The 19,492-nt window shown below is 47.4% G+C and overlaps 1 protein-coding gene across 1 annotated transcript in view; it reads left to right on the top strand.

The window, feature by feature from the left end:
* ECE1 (endothelin converting enzyme 1) overlaps positions 1 to 19,492 on the top strand; it is a 74,215-nt gene that overhangs the window by 24,595 nt on the left and 30,128 nt on the right. The window contains exons 5-8 of the mRNA XM_007935668.2: positions 5,967 to 6,088; positions 10,823 to 10,969; positions 12,058 to 12,123; positions 13,188 to 13,379. Of these exons, the coding sequence (XP_007933859.1) occupies positions 5,967 to 6,088; positions 10,823 to 10,969; positions 12,058 to 12,123; positions 13,188 to 13,379 (527 nt within the window). The remainder of the gene's footprint in view (positions 1 to 5,966; positions 6,089 to 10,822; positions 10,970 to 12,057; positions 12,124 to 13,187; positions 13,380 to 19,492) is intronic.

The raw sequence follows: 19,492 nt of genomic DNA, 5'->3' as shown, positions 1-19,492 counted from the left end.
AGCCTGATGGAACCACTGAGACCATGGTCCCTAGCTGCCCTTCAGGTCTGGAATTGAACCCACACCTGTGGCTTCTAGCCAAACAAAAGACAGGCATAAGAGTTGAACATGTACCTGAGGTAGATAACACTCCTTGGAGAGAACGATCATGGGAGAAAGAAGAGTTGTTTACACATAGGAAGACAGCTCAGGGGGCAGGAGTGCATGGAGGGATGGACACAGGGAAGAGGTAACTATCGGGAGGAAGTAGGAGGGGAGCTGTTGTATTGGAGTAAATTGTAGCCAATGTCATGAGACAACGTGTGTGTGAACTGCTGTATGGAAAGTGAATTTGCTCTGTAAACTTTCACCCAAATCACAATATTTTTTTAAAAAAGTGGTCCAACAGAAACCGTATACATTAGTAGTTCAATCTGTGACCAATCATGGGGATGGCGCAGGACTGGGCAGGGTTTTGTTTCGTTGTGTCTTGGGGTCACCGTGAGTTGGGAACCATCTCAAAGATCACTAATAACAGCTCTGCCCTCTTTCAGACCTTCAGGGCTTAGCTCAAACCCGCCTCCTGTATTAATGCCTTCCGTGGCTACCAAAAAGCCTCTCTGGGCTTGAGCTACAATTACATTTTGTGTGTCTATAACATTTACTTTACTATAATTTACATTATAAGATGAAAGCAGGCTTGTTGTAGCAATTCAAGCAACACAGATTTCCATAAAGAAACAGGTATTGGCCTCCCTTCCTTCTACCCCCAACACCAGTCTCCCTGAGGGAAAAAAAAAAAAATCATTAATTCTAAAAGCATTAAATCTGTCTATGTCAGCAATGTGGTAATTGATCGTGTCACCCTGTGGCATCTCTTGTATTTCTGTTTTGATCTGTTTTTCCAGACTTTCCTGTCTAATTTTGTTAGTTTCTTCTCCCAGTGCATTTCTAAAACCTCTGTGGGCAGGATCTGCATCTTGAACAGTTTCTGTCCAGTCTAGGGTCTGCCAGCAGTGGGCTCTCCTTTGTGTGTGTGGAGTGGTTAAATGGATTTATGGATTGATTGGCTCAAGAACAGAGGAGTGCCCATGGCTAGACTATTTCTGCTCGAATTGTGGCTTCCTAAGCAAGCCTGGCAGAGAGAACTTAGACTCCATTCCTGGCCTCTGCTACTTCTTTCAGTGACCTTGGACAAGTTACCCAGCCTCTTGCCTATAAATTGGGTGTGATGCTCATAATGTCCATTTGTTGAAATTGTTGTGACCAGACGCTCACACCCACACACAGAGGAAGCAGTTCATTCTCTCTAGGAGGCGTAAGCATGCCAGAGTCCAAATTCCATCCATGCAGCGTCTTAGTTCTGCCTCCCTAGGCAAGTGCCTCTGGCCCCCTGGGCCTTGTTTTCCATCTCTGTGAAATGGGATGATACTCTCCTCCTCAGAGGCATCAGTGTGATGAGTAGAGCTGTCTTTGTGAAGTTCTCAGCCCAGAGCCTGGCCTGCAGGAGGCACCAGTAAATGGTGATAGTATTGTCATTATTTTATTCTGCAGAAAAAGGTGCCTCCCTTATCAGCTCCCCTTTTCCCCTCACAGGATGGGGCTCCAGAGGCCTATATCTGTCCTAACTAAGTCTGTGTTTTATCTTAAACAAACACTGGCCCTGCCCTGATGTGGAGTTCAAAGCTCCATGATGCTCCTGGCCAGCCGGTCTCACTGCAGCAAGGGAGGCCGCAGAATTCCCAGTCACCCCTGTCCCTGCAGCCGCCTTCGCTCATGGCTCTGCCTGCTGGGACATTTGTTTCCTTCCTGAGAAGTGATGAGGGAAAGGGCTGCCCATGAAAACTCCCAGAGGAAGAAGCAGGCCGATTAAATGGTGTGCTGTCTTTCCTCTCTGGGACATTGGTGAAGCTGAGGAAGTTTCTGAAACTTGGGCTGCTAGAAGTAAGCACCTGGGTAGCTGGGAACCCTGTGGTCTGGCCCTGGGCTAACTATTTCCATGTCACTGATGCCATGGAGGTGTCCATCTCCAAGACATGTGCTTTGGCTCAGTCCCAGAAGCCACCCTATTGGCTGTCGGCTCCCTCCTTGCCTTCTCTCGTGGAACCATTGGTGGAAAACAAGGCTCCAGGAATGGACAGGACACCAACTGAGATGTTTCTGTAAAGATTATAGCCCGAAAAACCCTTTGGGGCAGTTGTGCCCTAACATGGGGTTGCTGTGAATTGAAAATCTACTCAACAGCAGCTAACAAGAAGAAGGCAGTTTTAAGGAATTCATTGACTCCAGTGGCTGTCTGAACTGAAAACAGTTAAGGACAACTCTATAAATTCCCCTAGGTTTCACTTGAAATTAGACATTCAAATGTCTAACTGAACTGTTCATCCAGGTCCACTAACCGCCCCTTACCCCCAGCCTTCCACAGTCATTAATGGCAACCCCTTGCTCAGGCCAAGGGAACTTGGCATCACTCTCAGCTCTTCTCTCTCTCACACTCTAACCACTTCTCACCACCTTCTCTGCTGCTATCCTGGCTCAAGTCCCATTTTAGCCCCCTGGTCTTTCATAAAGAGCACAGTGCCTAAGCCATCTGACTGTTAACCAGAAGGTTGGTGGTTCAAACCCACCAGCTACTCTGTGGAAGGAAGACTGGGAAGATTTATTGCCTCGGAAACCCAATAAGGGTCCCTATGAGTCAGAATCGACTTGATGGCAATGGGTTTGTTTTCTGGTTTCTGGTCTATCATAGTAACCTCCCACCTGGCCATCTGGCATCTGCTCTTGCCCTCCTAGAGGCTGCAGTGTAGCAGGTAACCCATAGTGGCAGAAGAAGATGAAGGTGGGGGAGTGTACTGTGGGCTGTCTACATCTGTGAACAGATGGATGAGGATGGGATGTTGGGAAAGGCACTTGACCCTCTACCAGGGCTTCCACATAGCTAGCATCAGCAGTGGGAATATAGGTGAGACAAATGGGACAGGTGGGATGCGAACACTAACTCTTGGTAGGAACCGATGTCCTTTCTGTGCCTGACCTTTCCTGCCCCACTGCCTCATTACCTGACTGTTCAAGTCACCAGCAGGCACCCGGTCTCATCACTGTCTCATCTCCTGGCTGAGTGTCCTTTCTCAGCCAGAGTGGACACTGAGCTCTGCTCTTCAGTAAACGTTGCTGAGGGCCTATTAACGGGGTAGAGGGGCAGCTGAGGCATGGGGTCGGGGTGTTCAGCCTATTTCAACTCACTTCCTCTCCATGTTGAACTCAGCTCTAGCTCAGATGCTCAGATGTGGCTTCCTCCAGGCAGGTTTTCCTGCTCCCCACCCCCCATCCCCACCCCCCAGTTGGTGAGGTCCCTGTCATCCCCTGTCAAGGCTTCCTGGACCTTCTCTTAATCGCCCCACCCCGGTGTATAATTAGATACTCCTGTGATGTCTTCCTCCTAGAAGCCTCATGAGGGCAGGGCCTGTGTGTGTCCTACCCACTCATTCTCCACACCCAGCTCAGCACCCAACACAGAGTTGTTGTCAGGTGCCATCAAGTGATTCAGACTCATAGAAACCTCATGTGACAGAGCAGACCTGTGCCGTAGTGTTTTCTTGGCTGCAGCCTTTATGGGAGAAGACAGCCAGAGTGCAGTTCTGCCCTGTTGGGTTTGAACTGGGAACCTTTCCATTAGTAGCCAAGTGCTTAACTGTTGTGCCACCAGGGCTTCTTCACCACAGAGTTGAGACTTAACAAATGCTTGTTGGGAAGTAAGTGGACCTAACACCCAGGTAGGGGCTCAGAGGAAGGAAGTTTGAGGTGTGGGAGACAGCTTCCCTGAGGAAGAGAGAAGGAGGCAGCCTCTCTGAGGTGGAGAGGGGGAGCCTGTGCTTCAAGGACGAATTCCCTCTCCCTCTTGGTGATGATCAGGTATCAGGGAACAAGGGCCAGGGCCGTGCCTCAGACCTTGCTGTCATGAGCTCAGCCAGGCTGTTCCTTCAGAGGCCGTTTTTTGGGTCTCTGGCCTCAGTGGCCTTGAGGCATTGGAGGAGGAAATGTCAGGCCCTCTCAAAGGCTAGAGCACAGAGTGGCCTCCCCCAGTGCCTGGCTTAGCATTTCAGGGTCATGGCCAGAGCCAGCTGTGATTGGAGATGCTTCTGGGGCCTAACGAGCAATGATTATTCTCCTGCTTTTCCTACCAAAAAAAGTGTTGCCATAAAAGCCAAGCCTGTGTGCCCGGTTTACAGGAAAGCCAGCTGCCCTGGGATTGTCCATTCTCCCTTCCTGAGCGAGGAACTACTGCTTTCTTTTCTCTGAAGCTGTGCTTCACTGGGCGCAGTGACAGCCCCACCCACCCTCTTCTGCCCTCCCCCCGCCCTCCCTCCTGAGGCCTCTCTTCACTGCTCCTATGGGCCACGGGTCGCGCAGGGGCTTCTGGGGCTCGGCCAGCATTGAGCTTGCACAGTGCCTGGTCGAGAGTGAGCACCTAGTATCTGCTTAGTGAATAACTGAATACATTTTCGCTCCAAATGTCTTCATGAGGGTGGTATGGTTTGAGGGAAACTTTGAAGGAAGTACAGGAAGGAGTTTCAGGCTTAGGAGACAGGGGGGTGAGATGAGGAAGAGTGAACAAGGCAGTGAGGAGTTCCCCAGGGAGGGGCAAACAGGACAGACAGAATTGAGGGACTCAGAGAACACAGACTGATGTGGAGCAGAGGGCTTGGGGTCAAAAGCCCAGGCACAGGAGCCCAGCACATAGTATGGGCCTGAATCCTTGGATGGCACAAACAGTTAATGCATTCAGCTGCTAACTGAGAGGTTGGAAGTTTGAGAAGCGTATTGGAAGAAAGTCCTGGTGATCTACTCCTGAAAAATCAGCCATTGAAAACCTATGGAGCCCAGTTCTACTCTGACACATGTGAGGTCACCATGAGTCGGAGTCAACTCGATGGCAGCTGGTTTGTTGGTTTGTTTTCATGGCCTAAACAGAAGGACATATTTGCCTTCACTGGGTGTGGATGGGATGCTCCCCATGCTGTGTGCATCTGGGAGCATTGCCTCTAGCAGGTAGTATCTGAACCAGGGAGAAGGGGCACAGTGTCTGCTGGGGTCTGGGTGTGATGGCTGAGAAGCCACACTGCAGATTGGGATGCTGCTTGCCAGGGCTGGGAAGGGACTGGAGAACGGCCCCTCAGAGTCACTGCAAGTCTGATGAATGGGCCCCACCCCCTCTGAGGAACACAGAAAGTAAATTCATGATGAACAAGGCCTTGAAAGCTTCCAGCCAACTCCCATCTTTGTGATCTGAAAACCAAGACTAGTCTCTTTTCCATGCGGTAGGCGGGGTGGTTTGGCCAGCAAGGAGAGCATATGGTCTTACTGCTGGGTGGGCCCAGCTGCCAGCCCAGGGACATGCCTGCAAACCTGACCAATGGGGAAAAAGGTGATAAACTCTTCTTATTTAGTCAGCTGAAGAATGAGAAGGCAGTGGTGTTCAGTGGTAGAATTCTTGCCTTCCAGAAAGGAGACCCGGGTTCAGTTCCTGGCCAGTAGACCTCATGCACAGCCATCACGTGTCTGTCAGGGATGCAAAGCAGATTTCAACGGAGTTTCCAGAATAAGACAGACTGGGAAGAAAGGCTGATAATCTGCTTCTGAAAATCAGTCAGTGAAAACCCTGCAGATCACAACCATCCAATCCACAACGGATCATGAGGGTGGCACAGGACTGGGCAGGGATCTCTTTCACTGTGTGGGGTGTTGCTATGAGTTAGGGACCAACTTGAGGGCAGCTAGCAACAAATCGACAACAAAATCACAAAGCACCTTCAGTTTGCTGGGCTCTGCCCAGGGTTATTCATTTACATGCTGTAACCGAGTTCTTCACTGCTACCTCAAGCTCTGTTTTTCAGCCGAGAACACAGGCTCTGAGAGAGACTCACCCAAGGCCACCCTGCGGGCACATGAGGGAGGCTGGCAAACTCTTCTGTCTCTTGTTGTTCCAGAGAACTCCACAGCCAGCGTAAGTGAGGCCGAGAGGAAGGCCCAGGTGTACTACCGTGCGTGTATGAACGAAACCAGGATTGAAGAGCTCAAGGCCAAGCCCCTAATGGAACTGATTGAGAAGGTGAGTCTCTGGCCTCCTCCTGCCCAGCCACCTGGCTGCCTCTCTAGCTTCTGCCCCAACTATCAAGTACCCCCAGGATCCAGCCAGCTCACACCCAGCTAGACTGGGGCTAGGGCTGGGGAGCCTGTCTGCTGATGTGTTGGGGTTATTTGTGTGAATGTGTGTGTGTGTTTATGCATCTCTGTGTGGGTGAAAATGTCTGTGTCTGTGTTTGGGTGGGGATGTGTGTCAGTGTCTGCTGTGGATGTCTGTCATATGTATGTGTGTCTCTTTGTACATCTGTGTGTGGGATGGGGGCTATGTTTACAGGGAAATGTTCCCCTGTGTTGCTGCTTCCCTTTCCTCCAGGGTATGTTTATATCTGTGGAGAGGTATGTGTGGGTGTTCCAGAAGGTCAGACAGAGAGTCTTGGACCAGGAACAGAGCCCTCCCTGGAGGAGTGCCCACTGACCTAGGGCCTCTCCTTCCTCCTGAGCAGGGGAAGGAGTCTTTCTCCTCAGCACCTCCCAGCTGGCTGTGAGTGGACTCCAAGGGGAGCTACAGAAGGCTGGCCAGGCTGCCTGGCACAGACAGAAGGGGTCTGGCTACCCAGCACTCCCTTGAGAGCCCTGCTTCCTAGCTAAGCTCGAAGACAGTATTGCACAGGGTTTGGTGGCTGCAGGCCCTGGGACTGTCTGTCCCTCCTGTCTGACATAGGACCTCACATGCCAGCATGCCAGTGAGGGACTGATGGTGTGTGGGAGAGCTGAGGAGATGAAAAACACATCTAAAATCTGAAAAGAACTAGACTAGACCATAGCTGGTCAACCTTTTTTAAAATATGGAATCTTTTTATTTTATTTTTCAATAGGCAGAATTGTATTTATGTTTTTATAGATAGTACATTTGTGTGGGTCACTATTCAAAAAGTGAACAGTTTACAGAGGAAGTCTCCTTCCTATCCCAGTCCCCAACCCATCACCCATGAGGAGCAGCTACTACATGGATACATGGTTCACTTGTCTAGGATAAATCTTTGCTCCCCACCCAGTAATCCCTGGCTCTCTGTTTAGAAATCACTAATGAAAATCATCCCTTTTGTTACTGTTGTTATTAAGAAACAAAACCAAACTTACTGTCATCAAGTCGTTCCCAACTCATAGCGACCCCCATTGGGTTTCTGAGGCTGTGCATCTTTATGGAAATAGATTGCCCCATCTTCCTTCCATGGAGCAACTGGTAGGTTTGAACTGCTGACCTTCTGGTTAGCATTCAAGTTATTGTTAGGTGCTGTCAAGTCCATTTCAACTCATTAGCAGCCCTATGTGTGACAGAACAAAACACTGCCTAGTCACCTAGTCCTGCACTATCCTTATAGTCTTTGCTACATCTGAGCCCATTTTTGCAGCCATTGTGTCAGTCTGTCTTATTGAGGGTCTTCCTCTTCTTTGCTGACCAAGGAAGATGTCCTTCTCCAGGGACTGATCCCTCCTGATAACACATCCAAAATACTTAAGACAAAGTCTCACCATCCTCACTTCCAAAGAGCATTCGGGCTGTACTTTTTCCAAGCAGATTTGTCCATTTTCGTGGCAGTCCACAGTACATTCAGTATTCTTCACCAACACCATAATTCAAACACATCACTTCTTCTTCTGTCTTCCTTAGTCATTGTCCAGATTTCACATGCACAGGAGGCAATTGAATATGCCATTGCTTGGGTCAGGTACACTTTACTCCTCAAAGTGACCTCTTTGCTTTCTAACACTTTAAAGAGATTTTTTGCAGCAGACTTGCCCAGTGCAATACATCATCTGATTTCTTGACTGCTGCTTCCATGGGCATTGATTGTGGATCCAAGTAAAATGTAATCCCTGACAACTTCAATCTTTTCTCCATTTATCTTTATGTTGTTTATTAGTACATCTGTGTTTTCTTTATACTGAGGTATATTCCATACTAAATGCACTAGTCTTTGATCTTCCTCAGTAAGTGGTTTAAATCCTCTTCACTTTCGCAAACAGTGTTTTGTCATCTGTATATCGCAGTGTTAATGAGTCTTCCTCCACTCTTGATGCTGTGTACTTCCTTATATAGTCCAGCTTCTTAGATTATTTGCTCTAGCATACAGATAGGAGCTCTGGTAGCACAGTGCCTAAGGCACTTGACTGCTAACCAGAAGGCTGGTGGTTCAAACCCACCAGCCACTCCTCGGAAGGAAGATGGGGCAATCTACTTCTGTAGTGATATGCCTCAGAAACCCAAGGAGGGGTCGCTATGAGTTGGGTCTGACTCGACAGCGCATAACAACAACAGCATACAGATTGAATAAGTATGGTGAAAGAATACAACTCTGATGGACACCTTTCCTCATTTTAAACCGTATAGTATCTTCTTGTTCTGATCTAGCGAATGCCTCATGGTCTATGTACAAGTTCCTCATGAGCACAGTGAAATGTTCTGGAACTCCCATTCCTCACAGTGTTATCTGTAATTTGTTATGATTCACACAGTCAAATGCCTTTGCATAGTTAATAAAACACAAGTAAACATCTTTCTGGTATTTTCTGCTTTCGGCCAAGATCCATCAAACATCCACAGTTATATTCCTTGTTCCATGTTGTCTTCTGAATCCAGCTTGCATTTCTGGCAGTTCTTGTCAGTGTAGTGCTACAACCATTTTTTATTTATCTCTAGCAAAATTTAACTGCTGTGTGGTATTAATGATATTGTTTGATAATTTCTGCATTCTGCTGTATCACCTTTCTTTAGAATGGGCATAAATTTGGATCTCTTCCAGTCAGTTGGCCAGATAGCTGTCTTCCAAATTTCTTGGCATAGATGAGTATTCAAAGCTTTGCATCAGTTGGTATTTCATCAGTTCCTGGAGCCTTGTTTTTCACCAGTGCCTTCAGTGCAGCTTGAACTTCTTCCTTCAGTACCCTTGGTTCTTTATCATATGCTCCCTCCTGAGATGGTTGAACATGGATCAGTTCTTCTTGGTACAGTGACTGTGTATTCCTTCCATCTTATTTTGATGTTTCCTGTGTCTTACAGTATTTTGCCCATAGAATCCTTCAGTATTGTTCAAGGCTTGAAATTTTTCTTCAGTTCTGTCAGCTTGAGAAATGCTGAATGTTCTTCCCTTTTGGTTTTCTAACTCCAGGTCTTTGTACATTTCATCATAATACTTTGTCTTCACCAGCTGCCCTTCAAAATCTTATGTTCAGCTGTTCTACTTTGTCTTTTCTTCCATTTGCTTTAGCTACTCTCCATTCAAGAACAAATTTCAGAGTCTCTTCTGACATCCATTTAGGTCTTTTCTTCCTTTCTTGTCTTTTTAATGACCTTTTGCTTTCTTCATGTATGATGTTTTTGATGTCATCCCACAACTCATCTGGCCTTCAGTTATTGGTTTTCAGTGTGCCAAATCTGTTCTTCACATGGTCTCTAAATTCGGGTGGGATATAATCAAGGTCATATTTTGGCTCTCATGGACTTGTTTTAATTTTCTTCAGCTTCAGCTTAAACTTTCATATGAACAATTGTCTGTTCTGCAGTCAGCTACCAGCCTTTGTTCTGACTAATGATATTGAGCTTCTCCATTATCTCTTTTCACATATGTAGTAGTTGATTTGATTCCTGTGTATTCCATCTGGTGAGGTCCACATGTATAGTAACCATTTATGTTGTTGTAAAAAGATATTTTCAATGAATAACTTGTTGGTCTTGCAAAATTCTATCATGCAATCTCTGGCATTGTTTCTATTACCAAGGCCATATTTTCCAATTCCCATCCTTCTCCTTTATTTCCAACTTTTGCATTCCAATTGCCAGTAATAATCAATGCATCTTGTTTGCATGTCTGATCATTTTCAGAATGCAGAAGTTGGTAAAAATCTCCAATTTCTTCATATTTGGCATTAGGGTTAGTGTATAAATTTGAATAATACTTATATTAACTGGTTATCTTACATAGGCATTGTACTTCAGGATAGATCTTGAAATGTTCTTTTTTATTTCCTCTTCAATTTGTTATACAATGCCATTCCTTTTCAATTTTCATTCTCGGCACAGTAGACCATATGATTGTCTGATTCAAAATGGCCAAAATACCAGTCCATTTCAGCTTCCTAAAGCCTAGGATATCGATCTTTATGCATGCCATTTCATTTTTGACAACTTCCAATTTTCCTAGATTCATACTTCATACATTCAATGTTCTGATTATTAATGGATGTTTGCAGCTGTTTCTTCTTGTTTTGAGTCGTGCCACATCAGCAAATGAACATCCTGAAAGCTTGACTCCATCTACGTCATTAAGGTTGACTCTACTTTGAAGGGACAGCTCTTCCCAAGCCATATTTTGAGTGCCTTCTAACCTGAGGGGCTTATCTTCCAACACTGTATTAGTAGTGTTTCTGCTGCTTCTCATAAGATTTCACTGGCCGATTTGTTTAGAAGTATGTCACCAGGTCTTTCTTCCTAGCCTGCCTTAGTCTGGAAGCTCCATGAAACCTGTCCACCATGGATGACCCTACTGATACTTGAAATACTGGTGGCATAGCTTCCAGCATCACAGCCACATGTAAGCCACCACAATAGGACAAACTGACAGACAAGTGGTGTTTATTACTCTTGAGGCTCCAAAAGCCCAGAGAGGTCAGATGGTAAGTCAACTGCAATACCAGAATTCAAACTTGGGTCTCTGGGGCCTTACACACCTCACCTCCCCATTCCCTTCCCTCCTCACAGCTTGGTGGCTGGAACATCACAGGCCCCTGGGACAAGGACAACTTCCAGGACACTCTGCAGGTGGTCACTGCCCACTACCGCACCTCTCCCTTCTTCTCTGTCTATGTCAGTGCCGACTCCAAGAACTCCAACAGCAATGTGATCCAGGTGAGTTGGCCTGAAGCTTGGGGAAGGGAGAGCATGACCCTGTGAACCATTTGGAATTTAGCAAGCACTGGGGTTGGTGGAAGCTTGCCCTGGGTGACAGGCTCCTGGGTACCTGAGCCTGGGCAGTTTCTGAAGGCCCCAACAATGAGATTTTTGCAACCAATAAGTTATGAAAGGAATCTAAGGTGTCTTCAGGGTTCTGATGGCTCACTGTGAGTCCAAGGAGTGACATGAGCTCCTGGACATGGTTAGAGACACCTCCTGGTATCTGGTCCTGGTCCCCTCACCTGTGCTTCTCATGACTCTGTAGCTCTCCTTGACATGGTTTGGAGTCCATCTCTTCCTGCTGAACCTGCCCCAGACCATGGACCAGCACTCCCAAGGGAGCCCAGCACTGGGCTGCCCCACCTCCAGATATAGAAGTCAGAAACCCAGGCTGGGGGTCATGAAGGCTGAGCTTCCAGCCCATTTTTGCCACTCACTCACTGTGTGACCTTGGCAAATGCCTCAGCCTCTCTGAGCTACCCTTTCTACTCAGTCAAAAGAACTCTGATTACACCTACCCCAGGGTGGCGCTAGGACTCAAGCAGTAGCTACTGGGAATTGACTTTGCCTTTCCACCTGGCACAACCCTTTGACCTTGGCTCCTCACCCAGCTCAAAGCATTAGGTATTAGTCCCCAGTTCTCCAGACAAGGAACTTGAGGATCAGAAAGGCTTACAGGATTATAGAGCTTGAGTGGCTCTTTACCCCTGCACCATCTTGGAAGGTGTTTGGTGAAATTGAAGTGCTGTGCCAAGGCTAGGAGGCATTTAAAGAGGAGGGTGGCTCTGTCCAGCCATTCAGAAGGCCCAGAATACCTGCAGATGACCATGCACATGGACAGGAATCCAACCCCAAGAGTGTCTATCCTACCCCAGGAGGCCCACCCCAGAGGTGACTCCAGCTATTAGCTCATTATGTTCCTGTTAGGGCCCGTGTGGGTCGTCTAATGCCACGTGCCTCCTGGTCCCTGGGGTAGGGGGGAGCCTGCGCAGGTATACACACATGCGTTGGGGGTTCCCTCTCACTCTTGCCTTTCTCCCCAGGTGGACCAGTCAGGCCTGGGATTACCCTCAAGAGACTATTACCTGAACAAAACCGAAAATGAGAAGGTGGGTGTGCCTTTTCAGAGAGCAAGCTCCTGAGCCCAGCCTACCAACCACAATGCCCACCCCCACCACACCTGTGAAGGTCTTTGAAGGAAGATCACAGGGGTGTCACCTGATGGTGACAGGCAGTCCCTGGGAGGGTAGGGATGCTCTCAGGCTGGCTGTGTCACATTCAGGTAGCATGGGCGCAAAAGGAGGGGAACAGGTACTATTTTTCTCTGATCTAGAGAGAGGCAACAGTCACCACCATGTGTGGGTCCTAGACTTTTCATATACATCACTTCTAACCTTCCCACAACCCTGCAGATGCTTAACTTCTCTTGAGTTTCATTCAACTCATCTATCAAATGGGTATGATTTTGACCTTGCCTTTTGCAGGGGAGGGAATAAGGCTCAGAGACACTGAGTGACCAATCCAAGGTCACACAGTCAGAAAGTAATGGGGCTGGGATTCACATCCATATCCACTTGCTCCAAAAAGCCTTTGCCTTTCCCTCCCCCTGGCCTGCCTCTCTTGAAGGCCCTGAGAGACCTTGCCTGAGTGGACCATCTATCCACTCCTTTATTCTACCCACTGTTTTGACCAAGCACCTGATGTAGTGGTGAACAAAGCCCACATGGTCCCTGGCCCATGGAGCTGAATGTCTAGTAGGGGAGACAGACATTAGCTAACTAACTACCCAATTAAATGTGTGATTACAAATTGTGTTAAGTGAAGGGTAAGCTGGGAAAGTTTAACATAGGGCCTAATTCAGATCCAAGGCATGGTGGCAGAGGGTGGTTCAGAAAAGGCTTGTTGTGTTCCAAGAATGGAGAGATGGCTGGCCCTGTTGCTGGCTTTCTTGGCATGAGTAACAGGGAGGACATGTGGCCTGGGACCACAGAGACTATGGGACCTCTGGGCTGTGAGAAGGAAGGTGTTGAGGCTTTACCCTGAGAGCCGGTGAGTCAGTGAATAGTGGCAATGCCAAAAGCATTTCTTTCCAAGCAGGTTTCCTGGGCTCCCTCCCTGCACTGGGCAGCAGCAGGTGGCAGCTACTGATGGTTTGGGGTGCTGGGTCCCACAGGTGCTGACTGGATACCTGAACTACATGGTCCAGCTGGGAAAGCTGCTGGGCGGCGGGGATGAGGACAGGATCCGGCCTCAGATGCAGCAGATCCTGGACTTTGAAACAGCACTAGCCAACATCACCATCCCTCAGGAAAAGCGTCGAGACGAGGAGCTCATCTACCACAAAGTGACGGCCGCCGAGCTGCAGGTACTCTGAGCACGGCTGCCACAGAGGCTGGGACAGCCACAGGGTTCAGGACATAGGGCACTGGGCTGAGGGCTGTCACACCCAGTTATGCATCAGATCAGGTCCTTGATATGGTGCAAACGGTTTGCTCTTGGCTACTAACCAAAAGATTAACAGTTCAAATCTACCCAGTGGTGTCACAGAAGAAAGGCCCGACAGTCCACTTAGGAAAGATTACAACTGTTGAAATCCCTGTGGAGTGTGGTTCTCTGACACACGGGGGGCTGCCATGAGTCAGAATCAACTTGACGGCAATTGGTTTTGGTTCATCAGATCCTCTGAACAACCCTAGGAAGTAGAGGTGATTGCTATCCCCAATTCACAGATGAAAAAACTATGACTCAGGGAGGTAAAGTCACCTACCAAAGTCCACACAGCAACTAAGTGACCCTGGAGCTAACCCTTCCCCTAAGCCAGGCTGCTTTTTTTTTTTTTTTAAATCGTGTTTTGAGTGCAAATTTACAGAGCAGAATTTGTTTTACATTCAACAGTTCGTGTACATTTGATTTCACCCCCTGATTACCATTTCCAACCCTAAGCCACTCTTCTCCTCTCCCTTCCCTGTGCCCCCTCCATCCCTGTGCCCTTCTTCGTTATGCACTCCTGTCTGTCCAGCTTTCCCTCCATGTGAATGCTGCCCCCGTGGTGCCCCATGACCAATTGCTCCAAGAGATGTATCTCTGTAGAGTAGGTGGGTACATTGCCCTGGGCTGGGTGTTCTGCATGTAAGTCTTTCTACTATTAAGGTGAGAACCAGTCCTTGGGAGTGAGTCTTATCCCAGGCCTGAAGCATATCCCAGGGCCATAGTCTTGGGGGTCCCACCAGACTCCATCCAACCAGTAATTCCAGTCATTATTGTGTTTTTGAGTTTTTGTTCCACATTTTTCCTCCCGATCTATCCAGGATCTCCAGTTTTAATCCCTGCCCGAGTGGTTGGCATTGGTAGCTGGGCACCATCTGGGTTCTTCTGGTCTCGAGATCCCTCATATCCTTGGACTAATTGTTTCCAAATACCCTTGGTTTTCTTCACTCTTCTTTGCTTCAGATAAGAGGAGACCATTAGCTGCATCTGAGATGGCTGCTTGAAAGCTTTTAAGGCCCCAGTAGCTACTCACCAAAGTAGGTTGTGGAACAAGATTTTTATGTACTATGTTGTACCAATTGAGCCTAGTGTCCCCCAGTACTATGATCCTGAATCAGCAGGCCCAATGGTTCTTTCTCCCAAGATGTTTGTTTGTTTCTGAGGGATCACTCCAACTCTATCTTCTGTTGATTCTGTAATGATTATGGTTATTTTGTATCACTAGTATCTATGCAAGATTATCTTCAGCTAAATCTGTCATTGGTCTAGGATACATTACTGTTCACTGACCTCCATCTGATCTTCTCAGTTATCTATGCATTTATCTGTAGCTTGGTGTTTGGTGTTACTGGTAATGCAGTATTGTGGATATGCTGGTATTAGCCTCTGTTGTCTGTATCTTACGTGCACATTTTGGTATCCTCCCTTTCCCTAATGTTACTATGCTGGTCGCTGACTCTAGCTCCAGTGGGCTGGGAGCAGGAGGCAGAGCTGGACCCCAAGGTTGAGGGGCTTTCACCCAGTCCCTAAAGCCTGGCACTTTGAACTTGGACTTAAAGCCTCCAAATTGTGAGAGAATAAACTCCTGTTTGTTAAAGCCATCCCATTTGTGGTATATTCTTGTCAGAGTGGCACTAGGTAACCAGAACACCTTCCATCCCCAGTTACCTGCAAAGTGAGTTCACTTCCCTAAGCAAATCCTTCCTTGACTTTTTACAATAATGGGATCATACAATATTTGTCCTTCTGTGATTGACTTATTTCACTCAACCTTGTGTCCTCCAGATTCATCCATGTTGTGAGATGATTTGCATATTCTTCATTATTCTTTAATGTAGCATAGTATTCTGTTGTGTGAAGGTACTATAATTTATTCATCCATTCATCCATTGATGGGCATTTGGGTTGCTGCCATCTCTTTGCTATAGTGAATTGTGCTGCAGTGAACATGGGTGCATATGTCTGTTCATGTCTTGTCTCTCACCTCTTTAGGATATATTCCTGATAGTGGAATTGCTGGTTCAAATGGTATTTTTATTTTCAGTTTTTTAAGGAAACACCATACCATTTTCCACAATGGTTGTACCATTTTACAATACCACCAGCAGTATATGAGAGTTCCAATCTCTCTGCAGCCTTGCCAGCATTTGTTATTTTCTTCTTGTTGAACCTTGCTGGGGTGAGATGATATCTCACTGTTGTTTTGACTTGCATCTCTCTAATAGCTAATGATTGTGAACATTTCCTCATGTGTTTGTTGGCCACCAGTGTATCATCTTTAGTGAAGTGCCTGTTCATGTCCCTTGCCCATTTTCAAATTGGATTGTTTACCTTTTTGGTGTTGAGTTATTGAAGTTTTCTATAGATTTTGGAGATAAGTCCTTTGTCAGATATGTCATAGGCAAATATTTTCTCCCAATCTATAGGTTCTCTTTTTACCCTTTTAGAGAAGCTTTCGATGGCATAAGAATTTAATTTTTAAAAGGTCTCAGTCATCTAGCTTCTCTTCCACTGCCTATGCATTCTGGGTTATACGTGATAGTCTATTTAATCAGACTGGTTTTCTATCACATGGCATTTACCCAGGCAGACTCTGTGATTATAATAATAGCTCACATGGATCGGGTGTTTTCAGTCTGTCAAGTACCAAGCTCATCAAGCCTGGCGTGCGGTAAGCACTTAATAAATGCGAGGTGTGGGTTCTGTCATCACCTCTTTTTTCCAGGCCAAGAGGTTAAGTGACTTTGGAAACATCCTGGAGCTAAAAAGGGGAGTCAGAACTGTGACACTTTCTATTAGTAAGGCACTCTCTGGGCCCACGAGACTGCCCCTGGAGGCTGAGGGCTTGCAGACTGTCAGTTAATTGCCTCCCAGTTCCTTCTTTCCAGTTCATTAGAGGTTGGTATCCAGCCTTGTCCTGGACTTCCCCAGGATCACAGGTGAATCAGCAGACATGCCTCTACCCTCTGGCTTTAGTGTCTTCCTGCCATTGCCCAAGATGCAAGCTAAGCCTTGTGCCTTCCCCTGGGCAGTTGTCTAGGCCACTTGTGTGCTGAACCTCCACCACCACCATCTTCTCTCTTCTCTACTTTCCAACCAGCCAGATTCTGCCCATCTATTAAGAGTTTGGTCCATTTCCTACCTTTTTCCAGAAGAACTAGACCCCTACTCTTTTCTTCCTCCATTCCTCCATCAGATAAGTGTATATGGGGCCCCACTATGGGGTACAGATGAAAGACCTAGACCCTGTGTTTCCAAACTAGTAGAGGACAGCAAGCAAGAAGCAGTTAGCAGTCTATGCTAAATGTATTGAGAAAAAGAAGCAGGGCATAGGGAGCCAGGGCTCAGGAGAAATTAGGGAAGGAAAGTCTGATGATGGGTGGGCATCCCAGGCAGAGAAAGAGCCCTGCAAGTGCCTGGGGATGAGGGCAAGAGAGCCTGGCTTCCTGCTGGGTACCAACTGCCCTTTGGTTCCCCAGAGAAGTTGGCGTCAGGGTGAGTGGTGCTGAGTGGGTTGTTACAGAGATCAGCAGCCTAGGTTGGTGCCATCTGGCACTGTTTTTCTGCTCTGAGATCAGGAGAGCAAGGGAGATACTGTTTGTGCAGCAGTAATTTGGTTTACTCCAGATGCCCAATTCTCAGCCCCAGAGGGGCTCCAGCAACCCCTGAGCTCCTAGTTCCCCCACAGTAGCCATGACACTGTCTATCCCAAGAGTGGCAGACAAGGCACAGTTGCCCTGAGCACAGAAGTCCCACTGAGCCTATCAGATTCTAATCCCAGCCATGTTGTCACCATTGCTGTGACTTTGTTCTGCCAAGTAAGAAGGAAAGGCCTTCCCTCCCTCCAGCTGCACCACTCCCAGGGTGGGGAGGACTTCGGCAGAGGCAGTGGCCTAGAGTAGTGTGAGCAAAGGGCTTGGAGTCAGAAGATGGCTCTGCCACCAGCTGTATAACCTCGGGCAAGTCACATACCTACCTCTCTAAGCCTGGGTTTCCTTCCCTGTAAAATGGGCCTTAATAAACACCTGCTGTGTGCCAGCACACATAGATAAATGAGATCCGGCCCCTACATCAAAAAGTAGCAGTGGTTCTTTTGTTAAGTCACAGCATCCTTTGAGAATGGGTTGAAATCTGTGGAATGTTGCTCATAAGAAATAGGCATGTGTACATATAAAACAATATGCCTAACATTTAAAGAAGTCCATGGACCCCCAGAGGAGCCCTGGTGGTGTGGTAGTTAAGTTCTTGGCTGCTAACTGAAAGGTCAGCAGTTCAAATCCACCAGTTGCTCAGCAGGAGAAAGATGTGGCAATCTCCTTCCGTAAAGAGTTATAATAGCCTTGGAAATCTTAGGGCGGAGTTCTCCTCTGCCCTGTAGGGTCACTATGAGTCAGAATTGACTCGATGACAATAGTTATGGACCCCCAGAAGCCTGGTGTCCTAGGTAAGACCTCTGCCAGCCTGTGCATGGGGTTGCAATGGAATGAGATGAGACAAAGGAGGAGATTTCCTCTTGTGAACTGACATGCAACATAGAAGCACAGCATTATTGTAGTCATGATTATTCCTTTGTTACTGGTGATGCCAGCCCAGCTCCCCAGCACTAACCCAATTTGATTCATTCCACCGTGGAACAGAGACTGCCTTGTTCTCTGGTATCTGGAAATTTCTTTTTCTTCCTGTACACCAGATGACTCAGAGAAAGGCGCTCCCTCCAACCTTCACTGTGAGGTTCCAGGCCAGCCCTGTCAGAGTCTGAATGGTTCCAGGATAGCCCCCAGCAAGGACTGAATTTAGGGCCATGGACCAGACATCCTTCCGTTGTTTCTCTGGGAACCTGAGAACCTTCCACTCCTTACTAAGACCTTCCAACACCAAAGGCTGTTTGGGAATGAGCCCCATCCTGTGACCTCATTTCTCTAGCTGAGAAGCCCAAGGCATTCTTCTTATCTCCCCCTTCTGTCCTGAAGTTTTCCAGTCTGCAAGCAGCAGGACTGGGGCTGCGGATGAGGAAAACAGAGCTGATTGGTGTGCCCTTGAGGGTTTGAGTAACAGTGGAATGTCCAAGTCAATTAAAACAACAGTCTCTGCAGTGTCCACAGAGAAGGACTTAGGCACATGTGTTTCAGAGTTCACCAAAGCAATAGGATTGAAAATGCAAAAAATACTGTTCAACAGACATCTTATCTCAAGAGAGGTGGGAATTTGCCTGTGCAGAACACCTGCTCTCCCTGTAGGCAAACGCCAGTGTTAAGTATGTAGGGATTTATCAGCATCTGATATCTTTCATGGATCAGAGAGTCCCGGTCACCTGCAGTGTATGAAGCTTTTATGAATGGTGTAAACAGTGACATTCTGTAAAACATACCAGTTTTCCCAGGGGTCTCACCAGTGGGTCCTGCCATCAGGTGCCTCTAATTGTTGAGTCCTGTTTGAAGATCTCACGAGGGTACACATCCACATTTTAGAGCCACAGAAATGTTAAGGAGTCCCACAGAGTTAGCTTGCCGAGGGTCTTCTTCCAGGAAAAGCACATGGAGAGGACATGCTGCAGAGAAAGGAAATTGAAGTTTATTGTATAGCCATCCCTATGCAACATACAGAGAACAGCCAACTCTGAGAGGGAGATTCGCTGTAGAAAATAGCTGGAGGTCCCAGAGCTGGATTGAGCTGAAGACTCTGCTCCGAATCTTCTCTCCAAATCCAGAGCTCTTCCCAGCAGGTCCCACTGCCCCCCAGGCAGGGATGTGCTGGAGCTCACCACTCCCAAGCCAACTAGGCACATCTCTTCCCAGCTGCACATAAACAACATCCCATGGGTAGTTTACAAAGCACTTACCAGCCCAGCACACCACTGCCCGCAGCACTACCCTCCTTGGTCTCACCCTGTCCTTGGAAGCCCTTGTGTCCTTATAGCTGAGCTGCCCAAAAGCCCAGAGAGATGAAGGAGCTTGGTTTTTAGACCTGCACAGTCACTGGTTAACTGTGTGG

This window comes from Orycteropus afer, unplaced genomic scaffold (genome assembly GCF_000298275.1).
Source record: "Orycteropus afer afer isolate SDZICR_OR568_19922 unplaced genomic scaffold, OryAfe1.0 scaffold00031, whole genome shotgun sequence".
In the NCBI taxonomy this organism is placed as follows: domain Eukaryota; kingdom Metazoa; phylum Chordata; class Mammalia; order Tubulidentata; family Orycteropodidae; genus Orycteropus; species Orycteropus afer.
The sequence above is the reverse complement of the archived record's forward strand: the minus strand, read 5'-3'. Positions and strand labels throughout refer to the sequence as shown.